Raw genomic sequence first — 22,006 nt, 5'->3', positions numbered from 1 at the left:
GTGACCTCTGGAGATCCCTTCCAATCTGAATTATTTGATGAGTGTGTTTATAGCCTTGTACTGTTGTGCTCTGTCTGAATTAATACCAGTGGCCTCTCACACCAGGCAATGTGTCCTGGTTCAGGCTGGACTAGAGCTCCCGTTGGTCTGGCAGCGGGAGGAGCTGCAGCCCCCTGAGACCCCAGGGGCTCCCCAGGGCCCAGTGCCCTCACCTGTGTGCGGGGGTGGGGGGAGCACAGCTGGAGGGCTGGGCCCCGATTGGCCAATAGTCCATGTCACGTGACATTGTGCTCACTATATAAAGGCAGGAGTGGGCCGGGAGGGGCTCTCACTTCTGGGAGTGTGGCTGCAGGGCCTTTGTGTTGGGGATCGCCAGTTGGGAGCAGGCGGGTGTTGGTCAGCGGGTGGTGAGCAGCTGTGTGGTACATCACCTGCTGATACTGCTGTCAGCGTGTTGTTCTGTCACTGTTATTAAACTGTTTTTATCTCAACCCGTGAGTCTCCCTTTGCTCCTCTGATTCCCTCCCCATTCCCAAGTGGGGGGAGGGTGGGTGAGCAGCTGTGTGGCATTTAGCTGCTGAGTAGGCTCAAACCACAACACAATGCTAATTTTCTCAGCTCAAAATCTTACTGTGGAGGTCCATTTCACTCTGGTGGGTCTTTTTATGAGGTGCTCAAGTGTAGTCTAACCTTGTTTTTGTCAACTATTATGAACATGCTTGCCACATACACGATATTAAACTAGTGTTTCCCAGTTACACCAGAAGGGTTCATCTATGCAAGAGATTTCTAGCTTTCTTATTCAAAAGATAGTATTGTAAGGTATTTTTCCTAAGAAATCCTGCCAGCAAAGCACCTTGAGTGGTTGTTAGGTACAAATCAATATGATTCTGGGTATTGTGGTGATTGCTATCTTCAGCATTTAAAAGCACTTGTGCTTAATTTGTTGCATACCTTAAAAGCAGCATCTTAAAGTATCCCCAAAAAGCTTTAGAATAACTTAATGAACTTCATGCCTGGTTAAATAAATAACTTACTCTTCTTTCAGTAAAAATCAACAAGTTTTAATGAAATACAATAACTGTTTACTGTCTAATAACAGGTATACTATTTTAGAATATGTTACTTCATTGCATTATACCAGGAAACTGACTGACTGATTTTTAATAGGGTTGATGCTAGATCAAAATGGAAGTGAGTTTGACAGAAGTGCCTGCTATTCAGAAAAAGGACGCTAGAGTGTAGTGTAGCATTTATAGTACTCCCGAAGCTAAGCGGTATCAGGAAGTCTTATGTATAGAACGCTCCTTGCACACTGCCTTTTTTTCATGTGGTGTTCTAATGTTGAGTTATACTGAAGTTCTCTGTATAAACCCAACTCTATTCTTCTATCATCTATGGCAGAACAAGTGAATAGTACACTGGAATACTTTAACTGAAGATTCGATTTTAATATTTAACCATTTTCCTTACATTGGGTATTCATCATATGAAGCTCTGTTAACTGTATTTTTGTGCTTACATTCAGTTGAAGATAAGCTGCAGAGAATAGTAGATTTTTCCTTTCAACAGGAGTATGTACTCTTTAAAGAACTTTTGTTGGATAGAAGGCATCCACTTATATGTTAATGCTAGATACAGATTACAATGGACTTTCTATTGTGTATTCATCTATTTTACCAAAATAAAGTATCACAATACCTTCGTTTCATTGCTTTTTTTTTTTTTTTTTTTTTTTTTTTTTTTTTTTTTTTTGGGTGTATGTGTGTGTTGTGAAAGGAAGAAAGCTTGAATTCGTAGCTCTAAGTGACAGGGTATGGCATTGTTAGATGGATTGAGAGATGCAAAAATTTAGCTCTTCTTTTAACTTCTAAAAGATGTGTGGGTACTGAGCCTGCTTTCATTAAAAATCAATGGTAGAATTCACTTGGGACTTCATTTGGTGCAGAACTGAGCTGTTAACCCCCCTTTCTCATTTACTTGTTTCAAACTAGGATTTAGAGTGCTATTAGTAAATAAAGTATACGTACCAATAGGCTCTGCCTGTAAAATACTATATTAAATAAGGTAAAGTTGTATAGGTAGATGTAAATTGAAAAAATTAAAAAACCTGTTTTTTGTGTAGAGATATAAAAGTCAGTTTTGTTGATATGTGGTTTTTGTTTTTAGAACGAGAGAAGGCTGTGGATGTACCTTAAACTAACTTCAGATCAAAAGATCAAAACTGAAAAACTTCTGAAAAACTTCATAAATTGTGACGTGGAAAGTTAGTGTTAGAAGTTTTTATTCTTGCATAGATTCTTGCACGCTTGCCCTTAATGGCAAGCTGTAATTGTCCTTTTTTAATCAAGAAACCAACAACAGCAAAACAACAGTGCAGGAAGCTTTTAGGTAATTTAACATCAGATTTGTAGACTGCATTTACATAGCTTCAGTTGCTGTTTGAACCACTGAATGCAGCTGAAATGTACTGTCACTAACTCCAGCTAGCAATGTCTTAATCCCTCAGTTTCTCAAACTGCCTTTCCTCTGGATCACTGCAATGTTCACTATGACCGTTCGCTCCACGTGGGGTGCAAAAGAGCCTGTCTTCCCTCATGTCAAGCTACCAGACTGAGAAGGAGAGGGGGAGAAGGGCTGGTTAGCCTCAATTTGTGAGTTGTCTGTGAGGAGGCTCTTTGGGCAGGCATGGAGCAGACTAGCAAGCCTACCAGACCCGAAGCTAAAGGGAGGACTCTGCCTGTTACTCGTGGCAAGTCAGAAGAGGTCATCTGCTGTACAGAAGTCCAAGTTCCATGAGTGATATATTTTTGGTCCTCTCTTGATTATAGCAAAAGTTTGGTGCCAGCAGAGAGTCAGTGTTGAGTTCTGTGTGTGGTGGCTTTTAATGCTTTGGAAGAACCCTATCATTCTGCTGAAAACAGGCTGAATAGGAGGCAAAAGCAAACTTCCTTTATGTTGTGCTAATTCTTCTCTAATTTATCGGTTATGTGTGATTTTGTGTGTGGAGATACAGATGTTAGCAGTGCACTGGACTGATTTGTCTTGCAAATCTGTATAAAAATGTAATAAAATCTGTGAGTAATTGTATACATATACAATTAAGACTTAGTTAATTTTTTGTCACTAACCTAAACAGAAGCTGAAGTGCTGCTAAAAATACACTGGTGAGTGTATTAATGCTTGCTAAAATGCCATTCCACATTATTAAATAAAATTTAATATTGAATGGATTTTTTTATTTTGAAACTTGCTGAAATTGAAGTGGCTGAAGAACAAGTGCATCAGCTGGGGGCTAAGGGCCCAGCAGTAGTGGTGGATGGTTGTGTGCTGCCTGGTGAGGGCACCCACTGCGTGGCAGGAGCAGCCCTGGTCTCGTCTTGGCTTAGTGGCCCTTGCTAGGGAAGCCACACAGCAGGTACTTCCTTTGCTTCTCTGGACGGTTTGTAGCTTAGTGGTCTCTGCCCTGTTCTAGTCCATACCTTTAAGATAGTTTTCAGCTTTTTATTTCCAGTTCTAGTCAAGAATATAAGATAATGGAAATATGTTGAGCCAACTTGAGACAGACCTTCCTAGTATGTGATGTTATTGCAGGTAAATAGGCAACAACTCTAATTCTAGCCAAGTGACTGCTCACACCTTTTCTCCTTTTTTATGTATAAGCCTTTAGAAAGGGGAATAGGTCAGATTGTATAGTGAGAGTTCATAAAATCCTGCCTACACAAAGTTCAGATTCTGTGTCTTTTCAATTAAAATTGATTGAGAGACATAAATTAAGAAAGGGTTAGAAATAAAAACTTAAAGAGAGTCTCTTTGACAGCTTTTATTTTTATAACCATTTTATATTCTTATGTTGGAAATGGTTTGGTGCATCATTTTCAGATGTAGGCACTTCTTAACCATCTTTTAAACAAGCTGCATGTCAACTTAAATAAACCATAGCTGGACTGAACTTTATCACATAAAGCCAATGGCACAGTTTCTTATTTTGTATTTATTATTTGAAAGGCTGAAATAGTAACAAACATTTGGGGAAATACAACACTCCAGTTTGAAGCAAACATTCAAACAAATGTACTTCTGTAATGTTGCAAAAAAAATTATCTTCAGCCAGTTATATCCACAGACCTCATTTAACTTAAGAAGCATGAATTTGAGAACTACATATGCTCTTTAAAAAAATCTACTTCTGTTTTTACTGTATGCTGTTAATTGGAGTGTTCTCTGCATATATACAAATGGATGAAGAATCAAGATGCTGATTCTGTATTGTTAGAAATTTTTTTCTTTTTCATTCTTGGATTGGTGGGTTCCTCTGTTCCCCAGGAAATTCTGAGCTTTTCCACAATAATTTTTTGATTACAGATTTTTTCTGGTTTGTCTTTTTTTTGTGACAGCCTCTAAACTTCTGAGACAGATTGGGAATTATAAGGCTGGAAATGTAAAACTTCAGTTTAACTTCTTAATGTCTGAATGATTTGCTTTAAATGCCATTACCATTTCACCTTTTTCAGCAAATTTAAAGCTCTTCTAACTGTCTGGCATCAAGCTTGTCAGAGTGCCAGCTATTTTGCCATACTGGAGAGCCAAGATGCATGAAAATGTCAACAATCTCAGGCTCATTAGTTTTTGGCTTTCCTGGCCTTTCTGTAATGACTGCAGTGCTTCATAAGCTAAATGCTATTTTTGTATTTACTCCTATGAGTTACAATAGAAACCACAGCCAACTTTAATGTAAACAGTTGAAATAGTTGAAAGAGTGTTCTTCTATTGATTTGTTAATTTATTTTCAAGGAAAGCTGCCTGCCAAGGTCTGCTTCCATATAATAAGTTAGGAAAATATACAGTGCGGATATTTTGTTCTTTTCTTCTTTGCATCTTTTCACTTTCGTAGCATCAGAAGATATTTGTTTTTTTAATATGTTCAGATTAGCCTTTTAAAGCTGCCATGAACATTCCAAGCTAAAAATCCCAAAACTTTCTTGTTTGTCCTTTATTTATGGTTGTCCTGGGTTTGAGTGAGTGGTGGAGTTTTTTGGTGGCAGGGGAGGGGGCTATTGGAGCAGCCCCCTGTGAGAAGCTTCGCGAAGCTCCCCCAGCTCCATGTCAGCTCCACCTCTGCACCAAAACTGAGCCAATCAGCTGCACCTCTGCGATAACGTATTTAAGAAGGGACCCGGTGAGGAGGAGTGGGACTTGTGAGGGGGAGTTGCTGCAGCTGCATGAACACCAAGGTCAGTGGAGGAACAGAGGAAGAAAGGAGGGGGGAGGTGTGCCGGAGCAGAGACCCCCCTGTATCCTGTGGTGAGACGGCAGGGCGGCCCCCCCCCGCCACCCATGGAGATCTAGGGTGGAGCAGACACTGATTTATGGTCTGTGTTTCATATTGCATGGCTGATCAAGGTGCTGTGCCCAAAGAAGCCCAGGGTCTTGTGGGAAAAGGTAGCCCTGCTGCTGTAATTCAGTGCTGGGAGGATTGCAGCATGCGGGGGAGTCCCACGCTGGAGAAGCTCAGGAAGGGCTGCAGCTCATGGGAGGGAATCCAGTTGGAGAAAGTTGGAGTCCCACGCCAGAGCAGTGTAAGGAAATGCTGTGGCCCATGGGAGGGACTCACATCGAAGAAAGTTTGTGGAGGACTGTCTCCTGTGAGAGAAGGACCATGATGGATCAGGGAAAAGAAGTTCCAGAAGCATTACAGATTACAAGATGTAAATAAGGCTTTTCAAATGCTTTGCTGCATTTGTTCAAGTCCAGAAGCTCCCCCCATCAAAGATGGAAGAAGTGGCAGCACTGACTGCACCCCCCATTCCCTGCCCCTGTGCCACTGGGGGAGGAGGTAGAGATATCGGGAGCAGAGCTGAGCCCGGGAAGAAGGGAGGGGTGAGGGGAAGGTGTTCTCACTGTCCTACTCTGTTATGTGTTGTTAGTGTCTGTAATAAATGTATGTTCTTTTTTTCCTTCCCCTAATGAGTCTGCCTTTTGCTCGTGGTCATAAAGGGTGATTTTCCCATCCCAGTCCTATCTCAAATCACAAGTCTGAATCATTTATCCCTTCTTATCGCTGGAAGAGAAGGGAGGAGTGAGCATCTGTGTGGTGTTTGGCTGCCGACCAGGCTCAAACCATGACAGTGATTTAACTGGTCAGTCAGAAAGGTTATTGCCTTGAGAAATGGTCACGTGAGAACACTGTACAACTTAGAGCTTTTAATAAAGGTGGTACAGACCTTGTCCACGTTTTTGAAATATATTGATTTTTGTCTGTATACCTTCACCATGAAAATATGTAAAAGAACACACCTTGAGGACACTTAACTTATAGCATTCATACAGATGCTGTACTAATGAAGCTCCTAATTTTGTTGTCACCTGTTACCTTCTACTGTAATGTCAAAGTCTAAAGAAAATGTCCAAATTAATTTAAAATACTTCTAATGTAATTTCCTGTCACTGTAGCATTATAAACTTCATAAAAGTCACTTCACCCTTAAGTGGCAATTCTCTAGATACAACTGTCTCTTCAATATATAATAATAATAATAAAAATAAATATATTGCACTATTTACTTAGTGTTCATAACTACTGTGAAAAATAGGATAATGCAAAACAGAAAGGAAGTTTGGAATGATATATAAACTACCAAATACTTGGAAGGTTTAATCTTTACTAATTTTAGATACTTTCACAAATGCATATTTTCTGGAGAGAAATACATATAGATATATGTACACACACTCATGCACTTACTTTACTTACTAGCATAGTTTTTCAAGAAACACACTAGCTGATGTAATTTTCCAGAAGGCCGGTGGTTGTCCTTAATAAGAACTCTGAGCTTGTTATGAAATAAATGTCTGCTTCCATCCTTTACCTCTGGAGAGTTGGCTTTTTTGTCCAATTCTAGTCATACATCTTGGGAGAGTAACATCTTCTAATCTTTGTAAGTAAGGCTTTTCAAATGTTTTGCTGCATTTGTTCAAGTCCAGACCAGTTGAGCTTTGGCTGAAAATCATTACAAACAGGTAGCTGTTTGGTGCTGAAAAATAAATAAGTTGGTGATGTAAATCGCATTTCGAGTGGCTGGTTGTCAACAACAGAAGGGACCAAGCTCAAAATCAGCACTAAGAGAATAGCTTCTTTAAGACTTGTATTGAGGATAGTTTTGATGTTTTTGCTTTTCGAGATACATTTTGTTACCTTTTTTTCACAGGACATTGTTGCTGAAATTTATTGTGTTACTCTGAAAGTAAATGTTAAAATGGAACCACATACAGTCTGTGGTCTTGTTCTGAACACTTATTTTGCTGAACTTTATTTTCTTCTGTTGAGTGTAGGAGCTGGGTATGGTCTATTGCTTCATTTCTTTTGAGATCTATGGCTCAACCAATGTTTTGTATTGTTCAGTAGCAGTAAAATGTGCACTCATTCTTAGTGTGCTGATGAACACTGAAAGACTTGAGAGCTGCTTGTGCATGACCCTACAGCTGTATTTTTTAAAATAGTGATCTGTGTCAGTAAACCATACTTAGAACAAATGGGTCAGACCTGAAGTTCATATGGTGGAGAGTTGAACAGTGGTGAAAAGCAAGTGCCTGAGGATTGGCATAAATATAGGGTAACCGTAGAGTGATATTTTGTGGCTGATAGGAATAGTGGTTCTGGGATTTTATGAACCAAAAAGCATATTTTCATGCTTTAATAGCTCTTGATGATGGATACCTTTTTTCTTGCTGGGAATTTTTTGTTCCTATAATCATGTGATAAGATGTACCACATAGATATTCATGAAACAAATACAGGTTTCCTTTTGAACTTACTCTCTACTGGTATTGCTTGATGCCTCTGTCAATTAACTGCCTTACTCTTTGCTTGGGTTTTCTGAAGTCTGTTGCTCTGGGCAAAAGCCCAGGATTGTTTCAGTTTGCAGGAGATAAGTAGTGTTCAAATTTATGGAGAAATATGATAGAAAACATAATCAGGGTTTTGGTCAGAAAGGTTATAGCCCATATGATTGAGAGTAGAGTGGAAAATGGAAAGAAGGGCAAGGGAATTATCTTCTCACCATAGCACTTGGGAGGAGAACTGCTGAGACCCGGTGCCAGGGCAATCTGAATGCTAGGAAATAGTGCTGTGATCTCTTAGCTGCTCACTAGTAGTGCATGCCTTGTTGAGAGGCAGGGAAATGGCTTTGTCTGCCTTTCAGAATCTCTTTCTGTACCTCTTCTCTGACAGATCTCTGACTCCATCCCATTGCCTTCTGCCATTGCTGCATCTCCTGCTCCCGATAGTTTCAATTGTGAAATACCAGGTTGGTTCAAAGGCAGCTTTGTCTAAAAATACTACGTTGCATTTTGGGTGCCTGTGTTGTATATCATGCCTCTTAATACTGTGAGTAAGTTTGCTGTGTGTGCTGGGTTTGTGTATGTGGCAGGGTTTTGGTAGCAGGGCAGGGTGCTACAGTGGTGGCCCCTGTGAGAAGCTTCTTGAAGCTCCCCCGGCTTCATGTCAGACTCATGTCTGGCTAAGGCAAAGCCAATTAGCGATGATGGCCCTGCCTCTGTGATAACATATTTAAGAAGGGGAACCTGGGAAGAGAAGGGGAATTGAGAGGAGGAGTCGTTGGGAGGACACCTATGCAAACACTGAGATCAGTGGAAGGCGGGAAGTTTGATGGTTCAGAGACTCTCTTGTATCCCATGGTGAGAGAGCAGGCTGCCCTCCTGCAGCCCATGGAGGACCTCATGCTGGAACAGGTGGCTGCACCTGAAGAAGGTTGGGAGTCTGAGGGAAGCAGCCCCCACTGTTGTAGTTCGGCTCTGGGAGTTTTGCAACACATGGGAGGAACCTATGCTGGAGCAGCCCTGGAAATGCTGTGGCGTGTGGGAAGGATTCACGTCAGAGAAAGTTTGTGGAGGACTCTCCCATGAGAGGGACACCACACTGGAGCAGGGGAAGAGTGCAAGGACTGCTCCTCCCCACGCCCCAAGGAGGAAGGAGTGGTGAGGCTGACAGCACGTCCCCATTCTCTGCCGCTCTGTGCCAATGGGAGAGATGAGGTAGAGAAATCTGGAGCAAAGCTGAGCTCAGGAAGAAGGGAGGGATGGGGGAAGGTGTTTTTAAGATGTGGTAATGCTTCTCACTGTCCTACTCTGTCTGTTAAGTGTTGCTGTTATTTGTGTCTGAATTAAATTGATGTTACTTCCCCTAAGGAATCTGTCTTTTGCCTGTGACTGGAATGGGTGACTCATCTCTCCCTGCCCTTATCTTGATTCCTGAGCCTTTTGCTTTATTTCCTACTTCCCATTCCTGAGGGGAAAGGGGTGAGTGAGCAGCTGTGTGGTGCTCAGTTGCCCTCTGGGCTCAAACCAGGACACTGTGTTGGCAGTGTCTTGTGGCAAGAACAGATACTGTGTTGTGTCAACTGTACAATTATCAGAAAAGTCCTCTGGAAACTAACTTGTCAAATACAATGGTAACCTGTATTTAATTGTTTAGTTTTATGGTTGTGTTGGTTTGGAAATTCATGGTACTGCCTTGAATCTCTTCTGGTACAAAATGCTGAACTTAGTCTGTTATATTTTAATGAATTTAAAATGTAGTGTTGCAGTGGCTTTCCTGGAACTAAATGGAAAAGTTTTGAAACTTGTAACAGAATACATTTCAAGTTTAAATTGATTCTGTCTGATAATGCCCAAAACACATGTTTCTAGGAGGATGCTTCTCTATTTCTACGTGTCACTCTGGAGCAATGAAAGGATGAAGCTGATATCTGTAGATATTATATGGAGTCCCGACATTCAAACTCAGTGTCTTTAGCTCATTAGCACAGTTCACATTCCCTATGCATTGGAAAATGATCTTCCACAAAATGTAAAGACACCAAATGACTTCTTAGCTTTCTTCTGGCATAGTGGTAGAGCTTCTGTATGAATTGAAACAGGTGTTCCGAATTTCTGATCAGCTGAGTTAATTTATATCTCTCTCAGATTGCTTGAAGTTGCTCTCCCTAATTGTATGGAAAAGGGCACAAAAGCCTTTGTGCAGGATAACTAAAATTTCTTTAACTAGTTGCCTCTTTACATCTAAAGGCACCTAAATTTTGTTTGCAAAGTAGTTGATGCATGTTGGCAGGTAACATGGAAATAAGTTTTTTCCTGTTATGTGTGATCTTTTCTTTGGATAGAGTATCTTTTCTCTGTATGTTTTTACAGAGGAGGTTAGCAGAATAATTAGTCTTGTGCTCTTTAAATGCTTCTAGAGCTGATGAAGAGGTTGAAGAACTGGGAATGAGAAGGGGTATATGTGTGATTTGTCCAGGAATGCAGGTTGACTAGTCAGTAGATATCATAATCAGTTTTGAAAGTTGTATTTTATTAATTAATATACGTATTTAATTAATAAACCTTTAAGGTATACATTCGAAACTCAAAAGGCACAAATAATTTGCACTATGATTATTAGATGCTTCTCTATTTACATGTATCATTTTACTCAGGAATCTCGGATATGTTCCATTAAATTCACTGGCTGTACTATTAAAAAAAAAACAACCAACCACAACAAAACAAACCATAACGATGCACCTGTTTTATTTATTTTTAAATTCTCATGGGAAGCAAAATCTCAGCAATATACCTCTTTTTTTTTCCTTTTTCCTTTTCCTTTTTTATTGCCAGGAAGCTGTTGCTATACAGGTTACCAAGTGGAAAAGGAAGTGCTTTGTTGATTGTTCTTTCTACTCTCTCCACTTGTGTTTCTGACACTGTGATTTTAATTTATGTGGCTGTTGACTCTTAATGAAGTTTGTAAGGATTTAATTTTAAATTTTTATGCCTTGTGACCAGTGGGTTCCAGAGTCTTTTGAAAGATACTGGAGGAAAAGATGGAAGCTGGATCATGATGGAGTCAGAGTAATCTTCTATGCTTGATTTATCTCAGGAAACACCATTAAAGTAAGGCTTGCAATTTTGCTTGAATGAAGAATGTTCAAAGTAAGCCTAGAAGAAACGTAAACCGTGCTGTTGGCCCCTTGAGTTTCTCTGCATTTCATGAGAGCTGTAGCGTTTCTCAAAAAGATGGCTTTCCAAAACTTACTTTAAAGTGAAATTGAAGAGCTGGTAGACATGTAATCAGAAAACTGAGCCTAAAAAAGGATGAGGTTCTATCACATTTTACTTCTGCTAAGTTTTTGTTTCTTGATCTTGTCTGTGGGAGTCAGTCTTCTGTAGGCTAGTTGGTCTGAATTGTTGTGAAGATAGCAGTAGACAACTCAGAAGTACAGTAGTGCAAGCAGGAGAGTTAAATCAACAAAATAGGATGATCAGGAATTTAATAATTAAATCTGAAGAATGGCAGAGATGTTATTTCATTATTTTTGTGCTCCAGGGTAAGTGGGCATGAGACTGAAGAACTGCTAGCACTGCAACAGAGAGAAATACTTCCATGGTAATGTTCCACAACCGCCTCGTAGTGCTGTAAAATCACCCAAACACGTTACCTACAAACTACCTGATACTGAGAAAATAAGGGCAGCTCATAACAATTGAAACAGTGTTAGTGATTAAATTAGCTTATGCTGTTCGATCTTAAAACAAGAGGGAGAAATCCAAGTAATTCCTTAATTTATTATTTCAGTATTATAGTTCACAGTTTTCCTCTTACTCAGTTTAAAAGCATGTGTGAGCTTCAGTTAACAAAGCAGATCAGCAGAGCTTGTGTATTTGGGACATCAGCTGTGGAATTTCTACTTTAAATCTGATTTGTATTTAGTAGGATCAGAGGATGGGCAAGTTTTCAGAAATCATGTCTGCTGTGTAGACTTAGCTAGAGTAAACTTTAGGCCTGTCTTTAATATACAGTTCAGCTGGTGATCATAGTAGTTTGGCTCTTCTTGCAGGATCTGTGCTTAATATGAGCAGAGCTATAGGGAATACCAGATCCTCCTTATGGCTGCACTAGCCCTGAGTTTGCCAGATGGGCCCCAGGCATGTAGAGGGTGAGGTAATCTGTTATTTCACTTCAGCACAAGCAAGAGGGGCTTTCGCTTAATAGGGGTGGCTTCTTATCTTCCATGAAAGTTGTCACAATTGCATTGGGTCACATACTGTGTAGCCACAGGGTGAGGGAAAGCAGAAACATAATATACTCGGCAAATTATTTTTAAGATGGCAATAAGTCCTGTCAATTACAGAAGGCTACCCCAAAGGAGTTGTAAGATTTTGTCCAGAGAAATGCGTAAGTACCTACAGACAAATTTTAGAGCTAGAATACAAGAAGTAAAAAATTACATCTAGGTAATGTCAAGCCACTGCAATTGGTGTTACGTGCATTCATTTCAAATTGTGCAGAATGACTGAGAATAGAAGAATGGCCATACTAGAGCATATTAAAGGTCCATTTGCATAGTGTGCTGTCACCAGATGTGAACAGATGTAGGTAGTAATGAGTGTATGCATATATCTAAAGAAGAAAGGGTAAGCATATGCTGATACTTCTCTCCTTACTCCAGCTGACTTTAGCTCAGGGGACTTCCTGGGTTGGCTGTGGCTTTATACCTTCACTGTTGCTGCTTCCATGTCTGATGGATTTTTATTTCACAATTTTTTCAGTTTCCCTTGAAGCCATGTAAAGTTCTTGTATCCACAGCATTGGTTAGCAAAGAGATATGTGGCCCTTGGCATGAGGAATTACTTCTCATATTTGTTTTTGACGTAGTTTCTTCAGCATTTTTTTTTTTTCATTATGAGTACAAACTAGAGGTTTATGTAGTGGCATAATAATGTTCCCTGTTTAATTCTTTCATCCTTTCCTAGTAATGTTTAACTTCTCATCTGCATTTTTGAAAACTGCAAGGCATTAAACTGCCATTTTCACAGAACTGTTTATCATAAATTCTTACTCCTGAATGTCATTCCATATTAACCTGAGACCCTGGGGTTTTTCTGTATGTGGGATTAGGATTGTTTCTTCCTAAATGCATCATTTTATGTTTATGTATGTTTAACTTAATCCACTCGTTTTAAGGTCGTTCTATAGCTGTAGTGATTAAGGTGAAGGATGCAAAGTGTAATCTTAAAACCATTTTTAGTTTGTGTTTGTCCTCTAACATAAAACTAGCAGAAATAACACTTCTTGATTTTTTTTTTTTAAAACGTATGGGTTTGTGCCTTTAAACTTCCAACACAGCTTTGTAAAACTCCTGAGTGTTGTTTTAATGCATGTGTGTAATGGACTTGTGTTAGTATAAAACATGTATTAAAACTTTAGTATAAAGCAAACATGTGGTAACTTCGTGGCTTCTCTCCAGTCTTCTCAGGTGGGTTTTGGCCTTGAACCCTTGTGTTTTGTGTAGAGAAATCGTAAGTTACTTGAAGCAGCAGTTTCTGTTTGGGCAGGTGTGTTTCTTTGAAAAGACAGAGTCTGAGGTCTGACCTTGGCAATATGTTTTGGAACATGAAAATGTTGCTGCAAATGATAGTAGTTTAAAAACATCAGCTTCCTCTTCAATTTAATATTGCAAGCATTGTTTCTGGAACATGTGTTTGGCACACTTAACCTCTTTATTTTTCCCTAGAAATATCTACAAATGCTGAACATAAAATTGTAACATTGTTATTCTTTGTTTACTCTGGATTTAAATCCTTGAATTACCTACCTTTAGTCTTCTTAATATGAGTGTAAGAATACACTAATTTGTATTCCCAGGATGGTGCCTGTTTTCAGAAGCCCTTTGGACGTGTTGTGACAAGGTAAAACTTAGTCCCAAAGTAAGTGAGGATATTTGTGTTTGTAGGAAAATCATACAGAGATTTGGAAGAAGTTTCAGAATGAGCTCACTATTTTCCAGGCTGCTGTATATTCACTTTTAGAGTATCTTTGCCCAGAAACTAGTAATCACGCTAAACCTGATATCATGGTACAACACAGTCCACTGTCAAGATTCGGTTTTGCTGGGAAAATAGACTAAACATTATTCTGAATCTGAACATCATTAATTTAGATGTGAATAAAGAAAGCTATGAGAAGTCTGTGCATGTGCATGGCTATCTTTTGCATATGGAACATTTTGCAAGGCACAGAATGATTTTATTTTTTTTTCCCACCAATGTGGCAGGTTACTTTGTCATAAGTTTTTAAGCGAGAAATTGTGTATTGAAAAACAGGTAAGAACTCAATGGATAGCTTTGAGCTGTAGTGAAATTGCATACAGGTGAGTAGTACTGTAAAAATTATCCTCATTCAGATCCTAATCCCCACCCACAAACCTTTTCCTTAATATTCTGAATACTATAGCTCCTGCAGATTGTTACTTTAATTTCCAGAAATGTGAGAAAACTGATGTCCATCATTAAATAATTTCCCTGGTGCTGCTCCTACTTTTCTGTAACGTCAGCTGCATATGTAGGTCAAGGCTGTAGCAGCATCTTTAAACAAAAGAAAAAGACAAAAAGCCTTTTCTGTGTAGGTGGCCTTTCTCAGAGCAAAGGTGGCTTTTGTGGTGGTGGAAGAGAACTCTCGTTCTTCAGTGCTTCATATCTGACTGATGTAGGCTCATAAAGTCAGTTTCATGTAGGAATAACTTTTTTTTTTTTGTCCTGACACAGTAACTGTTAGGTACCAAAGTGAGAGTACAGAAATAAGTCTTGTGCCCCCAGGGTGGTGTCATAAAAGTACATATTCAACATAATTAGATACTTAATTGGGTGCTTAAAGTTAAGTAATGTATATACACATGTAAGTAATTAAATTATATTGGAAGGTAATTTATTAGTCATGGCTTGTGCTCTGCTCCTTACAAATCAAATTATACGTAGAGTTTATTCTGTAACTGTTTGAAAATGCTTGCTTTCTGGGTAATTTCCTTTTTTTGGGTTGGGATTTGGATTTTTTTTTGGTGAGGTTAATGAAGCTTAAAAAACTACCCATGAAAAATCCAAGCCAATGTGGAAAATACAGAAAGCATATGCAAAAGGGAGTCTTGAAAATAAGTAAATTGTATCTAGTCAACTTTGTTATAGTTAAACACCCTGAGGTCAGAAATCACCAGAAACTGTTTCCATCTGCTTGTAGAAGCTAGTGAACAATCAGCTCTTTGGACTGAAGTCACCAGCTAACTGTTTTGGAACAAATTTGTGTAGTAGATTTTTGTGCCTTAATCTTTCCTCGGTAGGAAATGCCATGATGGGGAGAACTTTAACAGCTTCTCTTGTTAGTGAAACTGACCATTTAATAACAGAAAAAAATTAACAAATCACTCTTAGTACAAAATTGAGTTTCCACTAAATCTGATGATCAGAAAGAGGGTGAGCTTCTACTTACTACTTGGGGCACAGTCAACAGGCAGCCTCCAGGGGTATTTGCTGCTTCTAGGTTAACAAAACTGTTTTCAGAAATTTCTGTTTCAATTGGTTATGTGTGAGAAAATTTTGGAAAAAAGGCAGTGGTACAGCGGTGGAGAGCTTCTGAAATTAGACCCAGCAGATCTGGAAGCAAGGTTGGTTTCAGTTCATTCATGGTGAAGGTCTCCAGAATAGCCTGCTGAATAGTGAAATTAACGAGTACTTATTTTTTTAGTACAACAGAATGTGCCAAATGTAGGCAGGATAAGCAACAGGAAAATGCCAGCACTAGAAGTGCAAAAGACAGACAGCAGGCCACTGGAACAGTATACCAGAAGAGTGTATGAGAGTAATTTCCATTTGGTCATTAGGCTCATTTCATAGCCGTGGGCCTTTTAGTATAAATATTTTAAAATACTTTACCCAGTGCTTATTTTGATCAGCACCAGTTCCTTCACTTGCATCAACTGTTCCTCCCACAGCTTTGGATTTCAACTGTTGTTGGGTAACCTTTAACTGTATACCCTAGGGAGAAGGGAATAATCTTTGTGTCTCTGTAGTTGGGGCTAGAAGTAGGGGAATTAAATTAACACAACCTGTCAGCTGTTAGAGGAGCTTATCTTTTGTTATTGTCTTTGTATAATGCTGCCATTTACTGGTAAGTGCTAATGTTTGACTAGGGAACAGTTGTACAGGCTTGAGTTACAGCAACTTTACTTAGTACACTTGGCTGGGTGCATGTTCTTGTGGACAAGCAAGTGCAGTGTCAGTCAGGCTCACCACCAACTTGATCTGGACCTGTCTTCAGAATTCACTTCTGTAAATCGCGTCTACTGCAATGGTTGCATCCTGTCTCTCACATGTGACTAAGATATAAACGGTTACCAATAAAGATTACAAGGAGGATGCAGGTGAAGTTGTGCTCTGAGTCCCTAGCATTCTGCTGAGAATCTTGACTTTGTATTTTTTAAGTTCAGAGAGCTTTGTTTTTAGAGGCAGTATGACTTTACCTGGTGAATACTGGTAATAGTTACACTGTTAAGGAAATCCTTAATTATTCTGAGTTATTGCATGACATATGCAAGTAGCTATAGTGACCTCTGTGCATGCACATGAGTGTGTGTATGTGTGTGTTTGGTGTAACAACTTCAATTAGTCTGTGTATAACTCCGAGCTTAATTCTTTGCTTCTGTTTGTCCTTGATCATTCAGCATATTAGTTTCATACCAAGAAATATTTAAAGTAATTTAATTAGATACAGTTATCCTAATAATCATTTTAACAGCTATTTGCAGTACAACAAAGAATTTTAAATCTTTTTTATTTTCTTTTTCAAGCCTTAAGTTAGAAGTTCCTTATAAGGATTTTTTCTTTTCATACTATATGTCTACTACATATTTCAGCATATGTGGAATTATAAAAAATTAGTCATACATATAGCATGTCTGGAGTTTCATGTGTGTACACTTCAAAAATTTTATTTTGTAATTATTATAAATATTATATCAATGATAAATTATATAATATTTTATCAAATTGTTGAAAAGCTAACTTGGTATGAAAAGCAGTAACAGACTTCTCTGATTGAGGTATGCATACTAGTGAGTTTCTCTTCTTAAAGATGATTAAAGGATTTTTTAGAGTGCTTTAATTCTAATCAAATCACAGGAAGGGTCTGAATATTGTTCTCAAAATGCTGTTTCAGTGAAAACCTTGCTGCTTTGTTTTTATAACCAGGAGTTTCAAACAGGAGGTTACATCAGGTTTAATACAGTGTGTGTATATGGGGAAGTTCTTAGTGTGCCTCTGGGGATGCAGAATGTATTTGTGCAATGTATTTGTGCCATCTTTCATAAATTGCTGATTGCTTTTATTGTTCTCTCATTCCTTTCTGTCATGTAGCCGTCCTCAGAAGGTGTGTTTATGTCCATTCCTGCCAATACATCCGCTAAAGGTCTCCACCTGCTTGTATATAATTCAGCATCCAGCAGAGGTGAGTAAGGCTGTGATAATTGTTGGAGTTCAGCTAGAGTCCTAATGCAGCAAATGGTAGACAAGAGGAGATGGCTATGCTGTTATCATCATAATGATTTTTCCTTTTAAACGCGATGAGTGAAATTCCAGTTCATCTGAATTATTGTATCTTTTATTCAATTCTTCTGAATTACTGTATATTCTGAAATCATACCTTATTTCTCCAACTTCCATGCATGCAAGACATCTCTTCTTATCTGAATAGTCCTGCTAGAATCTGAAGTCTACTTGTCTTGGTACAAATTCCAAGAATTAATCTTGACATGGTGTCTTACAGGAGGTGTTCAGAGTTGGTTCAGGGAGGAATGTGTTTTGATTATAGCAGTGTTCTTTTATTGATGGTAGTGTTCTGTTACAAATATGAATTAAGCAATTCATCTTAGTGATGACCTTAGCTGTTTAGCTTCACAACAGTATGTTTTGGTTTACCTCATGGGAGAATTTATGTTGGTGTTCTCTTCTCTGTTAACAATGGAGCATGGTGGCGGATCATAAGAGTTTTAGAAGTTGGACTGCAACTATATTGATCTGGATAAATGGTAGATCTACACATTAGACTGTGAAGTTTAGAAACCTGTACTCTTCTGGTCTAGCTGTTTACTTAGCATTATACAGTAGCTCAGTCAGCATGCAGAGAGTCTTTACCTGAAGGAACTTAAGCAGAGTGTAAAAGAGCAAGTAAGAGAAAAGTGTTCTCTCACAGAGAAACGAAACACAAGCCATGACCTATTTGGTCCATAGATAAGAAAGCTGTGTTTTTTTAATTGGCCAATTAGAAAGTAATATTATTTTGTGTTACTTCTTATTTCAAAAGTAATTAAGTATATACTTAAGTCACTTGCTGGAAAAAAGAGGTTTAAAAATGTGACAGAGAACTTTGAACTGGCATTTGAATTGTGTTGAGTTTCTTACTCATGGTGGAAGGTATTAGAAAAAGTTTGCAGATTCTTTTTAGATTCCATACACCATTCCTGTGTCCTTCTGAATGTCTGTCTAAACTTTTTACTAACCAACAATCACAACAGCTGACTGTTATAATGGGACGCAACTTGCCCATTTATATATGTTATGTAATGATAATTCACACAATAAACTAGTATTTGAAGACCACTCTATTTGAAGACAATCCATCGGAGAAGAAAAACTGAACTATTGGACTATGCAAGGGCACTTGGCTTATCAGAGGTAAATCCAAACAGATAGTGCAAAGCTAGGAATATCTTACAATGATCTTTGAAAGTGTTTGTCTTAGTTGATCACAGGTGATGCTTTTGACTGCAGAACAGCAGAGGTATACCTGACAGAAGATAGGTTCCCTTTCTCTAGCTGCTTATACTCAAAATATAGTCAGTCTTGAAGACAGATATGTCTCTGGACTGTAAGTGTTCCTTGAGTCTGCCATTTCATTAGAGATATATTCTAAGAGTCATTTTCAAAAGTATTTCATGAAACTAACCAGATAGGGAATGTCTTTGTCCTACCGCACATGAGTGTTGACTCTCATCATCCATGTGCGTCATTATTTATTGGCTTTGGAAGTCTGTACTGCAGTGGAGTAAGTCACCAACTATGGTCAAATGATGCTATTCAGATGTATATTCAGGCAAGATAGTAATGTAGGAAGTCAGGAGCAACATTTCCTGTGCTCTGAATAATGTGCCTGTGTCTCCAGATTCTTACTATCCAGAGGCCATACTGCCAGATAGACCTGTGCAGTTATCAGGTACTGTGAAAGAGAGAGGCATCACTTACTGCAGAGCAGTGGATCCCAGGTGAGGAATCCTACCATCCAGCTTCCGTTTTGCATAAATGGACCATGAAAAAATGAATAATTTTTTATTTGTAAAGGAATTCTAAGAGAATTCAGCATTCCATGTCAAGTGGTAGATACTTGTTTTCTGAATAGTGTTAGTGTACCATTGTTCATAATGAGAGTAATTTAAAACTAAGGATATGGAAACCCAGTATCCCAAACCCAGCATCAGGACTAGTGGAAAGGTGAAGGAGTTATTTGCCTAGCCTAATTTCTTTTTCTTCTTTGCATATTTTTATGTATATAATTATATATATAAAAATACATAAAGTAAAATAAATAGTTTAGTTGTTTTTCCCTTCTCATGCCTACTGTTATGAACCTTATGTCAGGTCAGTGGCATAGCTGGGTGTACAAACTCCTGTATGCATTTGTCTTACCTTTGCCTTTTATCATCTTTGGGGTGATCTCCAGCAGAGTGTAGGCCATTATGTGTAATGAAAGTGTAAGAATTTTCAGTGTTAAGCATCTGAGAAGAAAACTTAGGTTGTGTGTATTTAAAGAATTTATATATTGATCTAATTCCAGTAATTAGCTTTGAATTGCTCATTATAATAGTTTTTCTGTATAGTATTCCTTATTGAACAATAAAAATCAAATAAGAGGGGAAAATTTTTGCTAATTGTCCTAACAATTCATAAACAAAAATGAAGGAAGTATGTATCTGCTGGCTTTAAGAAATACTTTTATTAGTTAGAACTGTCCTGTTCATTGTAGATGAATAGTGCTAAGCTGACCAAAAGTACCTCTAATTCCCAGGAAAGGAAAAAAACAAATACAAAAGTAAGTTGTATTGGGTCTGGCTGGGATGGAGTTAACTTTCCCCATAGGAGCCCTTACAGTGCTGTGCTTTGTATTTGTGGCTAGAACAGTGTTGGTAACATACCAGTGTTTGGGCTACTGCTGAGTAGTGCTCCCACAGCATCAGGGTTGTCCTTCCAAACCGTGCCTCCAAAGGCCAGCAGCTGGGGGGTGGACAAGAGATTGAGAGGGGACATAGCCAAAACAGCTGATCCAAAATGACCAAAGGAGTATTCCCTACCATATCACACAATAAAAGCAGGTAGTAGGGGGTGGGGCTTTTGTTATTAAGGTATTTGTCTTTAGGAGAAACCACTACACGTGCTGAGGCCCTACTTCCCAGGAAGTGGCTGGACCTCACCTGATGATAGGAAGTAAAGTCTTTCTGTTTTTTCTTTTGCTTCCACACACAGCCTTTGCTTTTCTTTATTCAACGGCCTTTATTTTAGCCTACGAGTTCATTTTCATCTTGTTTTCTACCTCCTGTTCTGCTGAGGAGGGGGAGTAATAGAGCAGCTTGGTGGGCACCTGGAGGCCAACCAAGGTCAACCATCACATAAGTCATCCAATCCTATTTCTATTTATGTACTTCAATGGTCAAATAATAAGGAAACAAAGAGTTGCAAATTACTGTCAGAACACTGAGAAGAACAAAGAAGAGAGTAACTCCTCAGTTTCAAACCAGGGAATGGAGAACAACAGATATGGTAGCAAATAGGTTATATATAGTCTAGTTAAACACAAATGGTTTTTAATGAAGAAAATTGTAAACAAATTAAACCTTTTTTAATGTTAGTTTGACTTACCTGTTCTTAAGCTTCTTTTCTCAAACAGTTCCTTTCAGCTTTGTATTTTGTGTTTTATCTTCCTGTAAACATGGATTGTTTCTTAGATTGGAAAATTCCATTTTCTCTGTTGGTAAGAGAATGTATTTATTTGATATGAAAGGTAATTCTGAAGTAATGATATGACATTGGAGGGAACAGTTGAATGACTTTCCCTTGACTGATGATACCTCTTTTGGTTTTGCTTATCAGAGATAAATAATTGATTTTCTTCCAGTTCCTTTATTGCCACTTCTTACATTGTTATGAAGAAGGGAGTCTTCTGACTAGTGAATTGGAGTGTTATTTAATTATGATGAAATAAAGACAAATAATACTGTACCATCATTGATGGCTTATTCCACTTTGCTGAAATAGAAGAAATCAATGGTAGTTTGAAAGCTATTTCTCCCTCCCCATGCTAGCAATTTACTCCTCAGGTACTTTGATCTTCGTTTATCCCTATGAGACATCATGCTGCTGCTGCCATGCAAAGTGGTGGTGGATGTAGCAGGACAACTTATTCCTTCAACTCCATGATGTTTTATCTATAGACAGTCAGTAGATATGGATCAGAAAAAGCAAAATTAATAAAGGTTTTAGGCAACAGCGATAAAAGTCTTCACTGAACTAATTTAACAGCAGTTTGGTAGCAAGACAATGCGAGAGCCACAGGCAGCTGCACGTTGATACTTGTGGAAGGTAACAGCCACCCAGAGAGGATGGAGAGAGCTAATCAAGGCCTTACGTGCTCACAAATACTGAATTGTTGATATCAAAAGATAGACCAAAACTCCCCTGGGTTTTCATTAATTAATCCTGTGGTTTAGGGACTGCTCTTTGGATTTTCATTGTCTGAATCATGAGACATTCAGTTTGAGAATATTTTAAGAACTCATTTCTTGATGGGTTTAGGGCTTTTGTAATCCTCACCTGACCTCTAGTGTCTTGCCTCCTGCTAGATTCAGCTAATAACCTTCCTTTGTTCCTCTTGTGATGAAGCAAAACTTTCATTCAGTTTTTGATGTTATCTTGCTGTTTTGATGTTATCTTGCTGATGTTATCTTGCAATAAATGTAAGATAAACCTATGTTCCCTCTTCCTTGATGGGAAAATAAAAATTGACATCCTAAATATTCAAGCTCAGTTTGCAATACTTCTTGTCTAGACAAAAACCAGTGTGTTCCCAGTTGTGTTT

At 38.6% G+C, this 22,006-nt stretch overlaps 1 protein-coding gene across 2 annotated transcripts in view; it reads left to right on the top strand.

The window, feature by feature from the left end:
• Positions 1 to 22,006, top strand: part of DTWD2 (DTW domain containing 2) — a 94,110-nt gene that overhangs the window by 15,017 nt on the left and 57,087 nt on the right. For both annotated transcript variants that reach the window (XM_042787961.1, XM_042787962.1), the window contains exon 2: positions 17,239 to 17,329. In XM_042787961.1, the coding sequence (XP_042643895.1) occupies positions 17,239 to 17,329 (91 nt within the window). The remainder of the gene's footprint in view (positions 1 to 17,238; positions 17,330 to 22,006) is intronic.

This window comes from Tyto alba, unplaced genomic scaffold (genome assembly GCF_018691265.1).
Source record: "Tyto alba isolate M040663 unplaced genomic scaffold, T.alba_DEE_v4.0 Super-Scaffold_13, whole genome shotgun sequence".
Classification (NCBI taxonomy): Eukaryota; Metazoa; Chordata; class Aves; order Strigiformes; family Tytonidae; genus Tyto; species Tyto alba.
Note: the sequence above shows the minus strand (reverse complement) of the source record. Positions and strands in the feature narration are given on the sequence as shown.